This window comes from Lepidothrix coronata, unplaced genomic scaffold (genome assembly GCF_001604755.1).
Source record: "Lepidothrix coronata isolate B3197 unplaced genomic scaffold, Lepidothrix_coronata-1.0 Scaffold9, whole genome shotgun sequence".
Taxonomy (NCBI): Eukaryota; Metazoa; Chordata; class Aves; order Passeriformes; family Pipridae; genus Lepidothrix; species Lepidothrix coronata.
The window spans coordinates 6759487-6771482 of NW_016690189.1; the positions used below are offsets into that span (position 1 = coordinate 6759487).

Below are 11996 nucleotides of genomic sequence, written 5' to 3' on the forward strand. Positions count from 1 at the left end.
AAATAGTACCCATGGGATGATTGTGCTTGCAAGCAAACCACTTATGGCTCTCAGCTACTACACATTTATTTTAGTGTGTTCCAGGATGCTGACAATATTTGGACTATTCATTCCTGAGCAGAATATACTACCATGCCTCTACCATGTGTAGCTGCATTTTACTCACTGTCTGTGGTTTCTGAGAGATTTCATTGTTGTTTTGACTATACTGAAACATTAATTTCTGTTTTTTTCATAGTGCCATGATTCCCATACTGCAAACTTCATAATGCATCAACTTACTAGTCAACATAAGTGCAATGGAGCATGCTAAATTACGTTTACAAACATATTGAAACTTCAAAGTAGAGAAAACAGTTTATTTAACCTTACAATAAATTTTAATAATAAAATAGCTTAGATTATCTTGTCTCAACTGATTTTTTTTGCAATGTATAAGAGAAAGAAACATAGTTGACAATGATAAGGACACAAGAACACTATTTGATATCTTTTATTTCCTACAAACTGGTTAAGAGTAGCATGCAATTAATTGAATAAAAATATATGTATATATGATTTATTTTGAAATTACAATTATACCAGTAAAGGATAAAAATCTTACCATGCAAGTTAAATGAAAGTATGACAAAAAGAAAAGGTAAAAAATTTTTAACCTTTTTTTCCCTGATTATCTTTCACATATTCCATTAATTTAATAATGTCATAGGCTCTGAAAAGATATTTTCATACATTTTAAATTTTCTTAGATTGTTAAATCATTTTTTTCTTTATCATTGATAGCAATATATAAAAGGTATGATAAGTAATAAGGTTGGAGAGGAATCTTGTATTTACATAGGCCAGCTCATACTTTTCAGTATAACCCATGATAAAACTCACATGACTTCCATGTAAGTCTGGAACCAGCTGACATGTACTGCACGCATGGACATAGATTTCTCTGAGTGTTTTTCACTCACCTAACCAGATGAAAGCATATCTTGCACTATATCTGGTCATTCTTGTGCTTTCTAAATACAAACATTTGTAAAAATAAGCACACATTTCCTTAAGGCTGCCAAGTGCATGCTAAACATTAAAAAACAGAATGGATAATAGGCAGATTGACATTTCTTTTAAGGCATATCTTAATTTTAAAGCACTATCATGATGTGTTATTCCTGTAGTTACTGCCCTTAGAAGGGAATTGGGTAATCCCAGGTATCTCACTCCAGTGAAATCTCAGCAGCCACCCGAAGGCAGTTGTACATCTCCTGTGGCAGGTCAGCCCGAGTGAGGTTGTTTCCATCCAGGCGCAAATGTGTGATCCTGGAATAGGTCGTTGGTCCAACTACTTTACAGAAGCTGCTCAACGGGAACTCTGAATCAAAGAGAACAGAAACAAGAGAAAACATGAATAATTAGGACAAGTAGGACAAAGCCATGCTTTTTCTGGTTTTTTTTGTTTGTTTTTTTTTAATTTTAGTTGGGAATTGTGCCCTTAATTTATGTTACTATTTTTAATATTTTGCGTATACAGTGATGTAAATCCCCATGAGTTTACTGGAACTTGACAGACTTGTGTTAGGAGATGTTCTTTCCATTAGTTGTGAGATGTTCAGAATTTATACATCATGATATATATCATCTCTATTCAGTTGAAGTATTATTTGGTTCACATACCACCAGAGAGATCTCGAATAGAAATCTGTCTTGTAAACTATGATCAGTATTAACTGTAAGCTAGAAATTAGATGAATCACTGAGGTTCTCTGCTCAGTATACATAAGCACAGACATACACATATTATAGATCTCTTTCATGCAAGACCTAGTCTCAAGAGACAATGTGTGTGAATAAATCTGATGTCCCCTGCATACAACATTGTGCAATTCTGCAAAGATGATCTTTTGTTCTCACCTGTGTTTTCTTTGAGTCAGACAGACAATTAGTCTAATGAAAAGCTCCATGACTACTAAAGAAGCAGTCTGAGAGACTGATCCCTCTTCAGGTCACTGACATGAGGTGAATTCATACAGAAAATATTTTAAAGGGATGAAGGGACTCCTTCGATGAACCTGTATACCAGCAAACAGATTTCATGTTTTCAGTTGCTTTTAAGTTGGAAAGCACTAGATCTCATAATTTCTGAGAAATCAAGTTAGCACTCTCAAAATTGGATGCCATTTTAACTACCAATCATATGTCATTCGTGGACTTTTGAAAACACCACCTTATGTTTTTTTTCTACATGGCTATTTAACTCATCTAAGAAAATGTGATGACCTATTTCATGTTGTAGTACTACTGGAAATGAAGGATGTAGCTTTTGTACCTCCACATTAAGTTCTGGATTACCATTGGGTACTTCCAGGACTGGTATTACAATAATCTTTTGTCACTGATGTAACTGGGCTTTTGCAAACTAAGTATAAATGTACAGGCAGTTCTTTAAAACATGAGAGCTTAGGTAAATTTTTGGACAGAGGTACGATGTTAAGAATGGGTAAAGACTCATGTCTCTTTCACAAAATAGGTTGTTTTGAGTAGGGATTAAGGATATATAATTCAAATATCAGATCATGATCACCAATTTAATTAAAGCAAATCAAAACAATTTCTTATATTTTGTTTAGTATGCAGCCTTCTTTTGGAAGGGTAAGAGATGAAAAGCATCCTTTGAACAGTCTACATCATAATATAGTAAAATTTTAAGACCTCAGAACAATTCTGATACTCTTCTGATCCCGAATGTACCAGCAGAAATGAACTGATGAATCTTATGATTTAAGATCATATAGTCTGAGAGATGTTTATAGGATTATTTCTGTGTGGAATTTTGCTGAATGGAAGTCTAAGTTCCTGAAACTTTTAACTCTTTTTCTTGGCTATACCGTTAACTATTTAGATTCAGTTTTCTACAGAGAGCTTGGATTTAATTTATAAAGTTTAAAATAAACATGAATTCTAATATAGATTTTTTCCATTGTCTTGTCATTCAGGAATGACATGGTAAGTATATTTTTGTTAAAGGCAGACATTAAAAAACTTTATAAATTTACTTGCTTGGTTGGCTTTTTCTCTTCCATATTGTTATTTTTGAGTGTATATACTAATGTTTGATTGCAAAGAAGTTATGCTTATACAAGTTGGGTAGATGTTTAAACTACTCTAAGGATGTAAACTTCATGCCTGTAAACTATAAAATTTAACTGTTACTGAAACACTCATCTGTGTTGACTATTTATGATACTGAAACTACTTGGGAAATGGATGTAGACCTAGTCCTCACAGAAGTCAAATGAACTCTGTCATGGACTTCAGTGGGATTTTGCTCCACTGTTTGAATTTGGGTATTAATTTTTTATCCAGTTCATATAATTGTCAGTCATTAGAAGTGTATTAAAAATATATTAAAATATATTAAAAATGTTTGGTTTTTTACTTGCAGTCTTCACTAGCAAAAAATAAGATAAGAGGGTCTTGATGTGCTGTTACCAGAATGATCTGAACAGGAACTGCAATCAGTGAGACCAGAGCACTGTTGCATAAAATATCTCAGTAGCTTACTTCCTCCTTTGTTACATTTATTCATGTTGCAGGGGTTAGAATGTCTTCCTGAATTTATAATCAGGTTCAGGGGCAGTGTACCTGGAATTTTTCTCACATATTTTCCCAACACAGGATTCCTGCATAAGCTGGACACTGAGAATAAGAAAGGTTAGATGAAAATTGGATTTGTATCTGAACAATTATATTCACACTAAAAGTACCTGTTGTCATAAGAAATTCTGATATTCCAACAAACTACCTGAAATATGTGGGAGAAAAAAAAAATAAACAAAGTAGGAGCAGGCGAATGTTTGATGGAGTGAGCCACATAAATGACCATCAAGCACCTCCACAACTATCTCTGTTTACAATAAGTGCAATTGTGCTACAGGTCCTGATCCAGTCAATGGACAGAAGCAGAATATATAGCTCCCCTTAGCTATCCTCTGGAACATTTTCACACTTCCCCATTTATACTCCATTTACATGGCATCTACTTGCTGGTGTTTCATGTGGGAGCAACAATTCTCTCCTTAATCCTTTATAGGTACAAATGAAATATGGAGAAGTCCACCTTTGGACCTTCTTCTTTTATCACTAAACCTCTTTGTTTCTCATATTTTCCATCCTGCAAGTGTGTGTGTGTGTGTGTTTGTGTGTGTGTGTGTTTGTGTGCGTGCACAATGTATGTATGTAATACTAATGGCATCTTAAAAACATGGTAGCTAACCACTGCTATTATTATACAGAAAAATTCACCCTTAAACTACCATTAATAGGAAATATTAAGACATTTCAATTTAGAAGTTATGGTTTAGGTTTGAGGTATGGAGAAAGCAAAGAATTTTATAAATCTTCCATGGTCCTGTGCTAGCTTGGAGGTCCAACTAGCATCAAGTACAATAGGTGATGTATATATTTGACACCCACATTCAATATAATGGATGTGCTTCAATATAGAGATCAGAGGAGTTACTTTGAATTTGTCTTCTTTACAGTTTGTTATCTACTTTACACACTGCTTCTTGCAACACAAAGGATGACAGAACATACTGAAGTGAAGCCAATTCTGCTACACATTTTTAATGTGCATGTTTATCAGCTCTTGTTAAAAAAACTCAGTCACTCAAATGAGGGTATTTCTCAAACAGACTTTTTTTTGTGTATACCAGTGCATAATGATTGTAGGAAGTTCTTGCTGAAACTCATGGACATTAATTTAGAGAAATATTTCTTTTCTTTCTGGTAATATCAAAAAAGCTTAGTACCTAGGTATCTTGCAGAAGGCTCAGAACAATGTTTCTAAGCAGCGAAAATTACCTCATATATCTCATGAGAAACTAAAAATCATCATTGTTAGCTGTTTTAGTAGTGGCAGAGTATCAGATGGAGTTCCACAGGTTGCTGCAGCACCTTAGGCAGGAAGTATTAACTCATTGTTTTCCCTCATCAAAACAAGGAACTGAGATGCAGTAGAAAAGAAAACCACCATAACATTGAGGAAAATGTGAAACATAGTAAATATAAAACATTTCAAAAGGTCTTACCCTTCGTCTGGTAAGATCTGCGCTAAAAATATTTGGCTTTAAAGGCTACATCTGTTTGGAGTTGGCTTTGTATGGAATAGCTGACACTGATACTCTTAAACTCTTGATGGATACAAAACAGGCAAACAAAAGGGTGGACTTTATGGTTTATTTTATGCCAGCTAGCAAGATGATGCTCCTGCAGAAATCCTCCTGCAGAAATCCTGGTATGTTGGACAGATCTCCCTCTCCATCAAGAACCACCACTGACAGGGGTGGTCTTCTGACATGATGGCAAGATCTCTCCAGGTCTGCAATACCTCCTTGTGGACCCAGGAGTAGGATAGCCTTGTAAAAGCCCTGCCTTAGTAGAAACCTCCATGAGTTCATGCAAAGTGTGACATTAATTGACTCCAGAAGGAACACTTTTCAAATCCTGAGTGAATGGAGACAAGCTTGCCACCTGACCATATGATGTGTGAAGTGGGAATAAAAAGAAAGAACGGGGCAGCTCTTTGGATTTCAGGATAGCTTTGGAGGGATACTGCAGGAGACAAGGGAGGAAAGAAAGAAAAGAAGCTTCTTTGTTGTATCTTTTTCACTGTGTCTTGTACCTGATACCTTACAAATTTATTGTCTTCTTCCTCTCCTTTCCCTTCCCTCCAGCACTTTCACTACCAGTTTCCTGAAAGCTTATGCATACCCTTAGCTGACATCTGTCTCTTCTTGTTGATTTAAGAATTCTGAATTCTTTTCCACTAACCAAACTTTTCACAGTTTTTTCCTCATTTGTATAAGAAAACTCCATTGGCTTCTGTGCAGTTACTCAATTTACATGAGATGAGAATTTAAGCAATAATTTCCACATTAGTATAAAACCAGAAATTTCTCTCTTTAAGGATATTTTGAGACACTATTAGATAAATATCTGTCTTTTAACATTAACATGGACATTAGTCAGATAAATGTCAGTGTATTAACTGTCTAACCAGTACCATTTCTTCAGAGTGGTTCATCTATCATTTCAGATACCTGCATTGACCATCAGTGTCTAGTCTATGGTTAACATTAACGAAAACATGCAAATTTAACTCACTGCTAATTTTGTTGACTTGGAGGTAGAAGTTTTCAAGGTTCTCACTGACAGTTGGAATGCTCTTCAGCTGATTGAAGGAGAGATCCAACTCAACCAATGATGTGATATTGAAGACATTTCCTGGTATTCCAGAATCTGTTAATTTATTGTGGGATAAACGTAAATATTGCAGGGTTTTGAAACCTTGGAAGTACTCATCAGGAACATTGGAAATCTGGTTATTATCAAAATACAGCATGAGTAAGGAGTGAGGCAGTCCTGTCGGTAGCTTTGTAAGTTGATTGAAGCTTAAGTCAAGATACAAAAGTGAATTCAGGCCTTTAAAAGCCCCAGAAATGGAATCTGCTTTCAGCTGGTTGTTCTGGAGGTGAATGACAGTCAGATTCATCAGCCCCTCAAGTGCACCAGGATTGACTTTTGTGATCTTGTTGTGACTTAACTGCAGGTCATCTAGAGTTTTGGGGAGTGGTCCAACAGCTTCAGTCAAATTGTTGTAGTTAATGTGAAGTTTCTTCAGATTCTTTAGTTTAGAGAAGACTCTTCCCTTAATTTTTGAATTTTCCAAATGGTTGTGATCTAGGATCAGCCACTGTAGGTCTGTTACATTATCAAACGCATTCTCTTCAATTCCCTCAATCATATTGTTTCGAAGATAAAGATATTTTATTCCACTTGGTACAATCGGAATGGTTTTCAGCTTAAGATTGTCACAATACATGGCAGTAGGGTAGCTTAAAGGACAGTTACATTCTGGGGCACAGACTGCTGCGGATGGCCCAAAAGGATCATAACCGTAATCATCTCCAGGACCATAGTCGTATTGGCAAAAAATGCCACTGATCAGTAACAGCAAGACAGGTAGGGAGTCTAAAGTCATCTTTCTAATATGTCTTGTCCCTGTATGGTGAAAGGGAATAAAAAAGTTATAACTTTAATTTTTTGTCTCTTTCGGCAATATGCAAAAGTTTATCACACAAATTATAATTTTAATATTATAATTAAAATACAATTATATTTTAAATTATTATAATTAAAAACTAATTATAATTTAAAAATAATTAGGCTTCCTGTTTAAAGCTATTAATTAAGGAAAAAATATTAGTTTGATAGTGTTACATTGTTGCTACTATAAACTTACTACCCATCTTGTTATAATCTACCTTTGTAATGTAAAACTGCAGGCCATTCTGTTGTTGTAAGTAAAACATTCTTTATATCTTTCTGCATTCATTAGGTCTCAAGAAAGTTGATAAAGCCCAAGGTTTTTAAACTTGACAAAGAAGAATTTTCAGAAGGCCGTGCTCAGAGTCACTTCCGCCATTTAAATTCTTTTGAGCATCCTAATGTACTGAATTGCCTCATATCTAAACATGTGGTTATTTGACTTAAGTTTGAAAGAGACAGGGAAGTTACAAACTGACAGTAATGATCTGCTGCATTGTGTGTTTTTAAGACATGTATAGCTTGAAATATCTTTTTCTCATGGATCATGTGCACTAAAGCATGGTCCACTAAGTTTCATATTCACCTAGAGGACAAACTAATAGAAATAAATAGCATAATATCTTGGACATGCCAAACAACCCATACTACATATATGTGCAGAAGGACACTCTATCAAATATGAATCTACAGTGGATCTGAAACAACTGATTTTCAGGTAGTGAAAATGTCCTTAAAAATTCTCTGTATAACAAATGTATTGATTACATTGTGTGTCCATTCTAAATCAATCAAACAATGAAACACTGGCTTCACATAGATTTCCAGTTCACATAGAGCAAAGTATGTGAAAAAATTCAATGTCCTTGGGGATATTTTGCTGAGATTCAATATGAGTGGTCTCACCTTACTTTTTAAAAGCATATCTTTCTCATCAAATACTCCACAAGTTGCTGATTAATCTGTGCAGATTAGTATCTTGCTTATATTTCTTACTACTTAGACAGATATTTTGCTGGTAAAGTAGGTCTAGCATCAGTAAAGTCAGTGAGCTTGCTTTGATTTTCACCAGTAAAAGATAAGGTTCCAGGTACTCAGCTGCTGTTCAGAGAGTGAGAGGATTAAGAAAATCCTTAAAACTTTTTGTTCCCAAGTAATTTCAGAAAGTATGTGAAGCCTACAAACAGACCACTAGATACTGACTTCAGATCTGGGCAATCTTCCACAGAGTAAGTTAGTCCCTGAATAAGGAATATGATTGCATATTTTTTCCATGGTATTGGTCCCATCACATTTAACCAATAAGAAATCCTAGGATAATCATTGAAATATTAGTTATCAGTGTAACTTCCTTTGTCTGTTCTTCATTACTGCGTAAGAACATGCAAACTCAACCTTCAGTCCCCTGTTGGTATAAACAAGTACAGCTGGTATGAAAGCAAATAATGCAGTAACACAATTCAGCTCATAATTTGGTCCTATTCAGGTACTAAACATTAAGGAAGGGACACCAAGGGCTTCTGTATTCAAAGTATAAAAGAGAGTATAGAGAACCTCTAGGACTACATTCTTTGGGTGGTATTTTTTACACATCTATGTAATTTTATAGCCTTAAAGATAAAATAACAGACATTATTAATTCAAATTCTATTGCTTTTCTAGTTTCAAATTTTATTTGTAGTGTTAAGTCTCATTATTGATATCATAGACTGACAGCCCTTTAAGTAGTGTACAAAGTTTAACTTCTCTGAAGATCCCTGGAAGTAATTAAAATAACAAGTGTTTTGAATTAATTTATCAACAACATTTTAGAATGTATGTTACAATTCTGTGGTTCAAGGATGTATGGGCATGCGTGTGGCATAAAATAACAAAGTACATATATAGTGTTTTTAATTTGTTTTCTTAATGAATTTCTCATTCAGGTATCTAAAAATTTGTCTCTCAGAAGTGTAAAAGCTTAATAGATTATGTACATATGCTTGTTTGTTGCACTGAATTACATGAATCCAAAAGATAAAATCAGAATACATTCTTAGACAGTTATCTTACAACATAAGTGTGATTGAAATAATTTCCTGTGTTTGCTCTAAGATGTTATATTGTAAAATACCTGTGAAAATATTTATGAAGTAGCTCAGGAAACTTGTCAAATCATACTAAATGTAAATACATGATTCTGGAAAAATGCTCACTAAATTAGAGTAGACATCCTATTCAAACTATTTTTTATCTTTTCTATACTACCTTAATTGTAAAGTTGTTGTGGAAAAAAAAGAAATATAAAATTATAAGTAAATCAACCTTAATTCTGTAGCACAACTTCTTACACAGTTTGAAAAAGATTATATTTTTAAAAGTTTCAACAGTAAAGTTAAAATGTACCTTAAAATTAACTAAAAAATTCAAAATATCTATAGTTTTCCTCTCATTGTTTATGTGACTAATTATTTAAATATCAGGATACCTTGCTTCTTTGTAGAATGAAGCAGAATGATTTAACAAATGGAGTTTATGGAGCTCTTACTAACAGATTATGAATGAAAAAATACACAATGAGTACTCTTACAAATTTCTTTGTACTGTATATCAACTCTTGTTCTGAAATAGAATGAAGCAGACTGTAAAAAGAAGCAACACTGATCTACAAAATATGTGAAGTTGTTTTAAGGAAACTGAGAAAGCAAATCCACTAAGCAACTGCTGATTTGTGCTCAGTTTACAAATTGGCAAACTTATCCTGTCATGTTTTCATGTTCCCACTGCAGCTACATTTAAATAGCTGAACATTACAGTAAAAACATGCAGCAGCACTTACCTTACTGCCTTGAAGCTGCTTTCCTTAATTCCCAGAGCAGATGCAATAAGAGACTGTATCGACCAATATATGCTCTTAACAGTGTCAGGAGATAAAAGTCTGCCAGATCCTCTGTGTTACAAGAGGGGAAAAGAAAAAAAAACCCTAGTCACGCTGTTCTCTGAAGCTGCTATGTCATCATGGTGATCTTGTGGTGTCGCATGTACAAAAATGCAGCTCTCTAATGAAGTGCAGGTGGATACCATATTTCGTACAAGGACAACCCATCTGTTATTCCTGTAGGATGACCGGATGATATTTCACAAACCTGAGAAAGTTTATAAGCCGTACGCTTATACAGTAATTTTTGTATTTTAGAGGGAAAATATTTTAGATTGTAAAAAAAATTGCAAACAGGCTTTTGTTTTCCAACTTATTTTATACTGCTAGACATGAGCTAACACACAGCACTCAGACCTCAATGCTGCTGGGCTTCTTCAGCCAAGTGACTCATTCATTTTTCTGCCTTTTTCTTTAACTATCTTATGACCACAGTAAAAATATCCCTAATAGAAGCTTTAGTTTAAGGATCAGATCCAAAAGATGCAGCATTATCTTCCAATCATAACCTTTTCCACTTTACATACTGAATTCAAAGATTCTTCTGCAAATCATTGGAATTGATTTGGTCTGGAGATTTTCGTTGGTGGTTGAATGCGTGTTTGTTTAATAAAACCACATCCCAGGAATGGTTTTTCAGCAGTTACTGTAAACTCCCTTCATACATTTGTTCATTTTTGCACTTACAGCTTTCTCCTGCTTTTCAGAATCTGGAACTACTCAGCTTTATGTTGTCTGTTTCTTATTCCATGAATGTAGTTCAAGAATTCCTCTTAAGGCTTGGATGACATGTTATTTTCACCAGGCAGTGTCGAAAAATAATGCATTAAGACAGCAACTATTTAAAGTGTGTGTAAAAACTTCCATAAGAACATTCCCTTATCTCTGAAAGGTGTACATCTTCCCTTTTAGTGGGAGGCATCTTTTTTTTAAAAAACATCAGATGGGGGTAAATATCAAACATGCATATGTTTGCACATGTTTGTGCGTGTTTAAAATGCACAAGCCATTGCATGTTTAATTGCATTTGATTGTAATTGTTGGGTGTAGAAGTTAGGGGTTTTTTGTCCATTATCAACCCACTATCTTTATGAAAATTTATGGTACAGAATGTGGCTGGGTTGAGAACTCTAGCAGCTTCCTGAAGAAGAGGAACCTGGACGTGGGCGTCCCCCAAAATCTGCCATTGATGCATTTCACTCTCCACACCAGTGAAGGTTTCTGGGAGCAGAGAAAGGCCAGTGCCTTTCCCTGAAAACAGGGAAGACACCAAACAATTACAGACCTCTGTACTTCTGCAATACCGCAGTTAGCAAACAAATTTACTCAAGACAGAGTGCCAAGTACCAGTGCAGCTTACAGGGAGTGAATGTGGTGTTCTGACATAATACCTGTCTCCCTGGTGTGGGAGAACCATTTACACATTGGGAAACATGTTGGTGACAGATCGTAACTACAGTACTATTTGAATGGTGCAAATAAGTGAATGTGAAGAAGTGGGATTACGACAGTGAATTAATCTAAGTAAGTGAAAATCTGTGCATAGTATCAGAACTAGAAATGTAGAATTGGACAAAGCTGCTGTTGTTCTGTGTGTGGACAAACAAAGACCAGATGGAATTTCTCACACACAGAGCAATATTTATTTGAACACTACTCCATTAGTTTTAGTTGACCAAGGAAAACCTAAACTGTAGACTTGACTGAAAATTTGGCAACAAGTAGAAGCACTCAGCAAAAGATCAGTTGGAATAAGGAAAATAATTTTAACACAGAAAGAGACCTTTCAAGGCAATACTGAAGTTTTCTCTGTGAAAGAAAGTACATCAAGTTGAGCAATGAATGGAGCATAATATTTGTAAAGAGAATTTTTAAAATCACGGGAAAGGCACTAGTTGAGTTTTTTACATTTATGGATTTGTTTTGAAGGAAAATCTCAATATTATGATAAACTAAAACATATTTTGAACTTTCAGTAATA

At 34.7% G+C, this 11996-nt stretch overlaps 1 protein-coding gene across 1 annotated transcript; it reads right to left on the bottom strand.

The window, feature by feature from the left end:
* Positions 1-463: 463 nt before the first annotated feature.
* Positions 464-10232, bottom strand: LUM (lumican). The gene is made up of 3 exons (XM_017804477.1): positions 9917-10232; positions 6157-7053; positions 464-1363 (listed from the first exon to the last, which is right to left on the bottom strand). The coding sequence occupies exons 2-3, from the start codon at positions 7031-7033 to the stop codon at positions 1209-1211; spliced, it is 1032 nt and encodes a 343-aa protein (XP_017659966.1). The 5' UTR covers positions 7034-7053; positions 9917-10232; the 3' UTR covers positions 464-1208.
* Positions 10233-11996: the final 1764 nt, after the last annotated feature.

Bases quoted from the DNA above. Each gene is read 5' to 3' on its own strand.
- LUM (XM_017804477.1), bottom strand. From the start codon at position 7,033: ATGACTTTAGACTCCCTACCTGTCTTGCTGTTACTGATCAGTGGCATT. The intron at 1,364-6,156 runs GTGAGTTAAATT...TCTTTGATTCAG, and splicing joins CCAAGTCAACAAAATTAGCA to AGTTCCCGTTGAGCAGCTTC.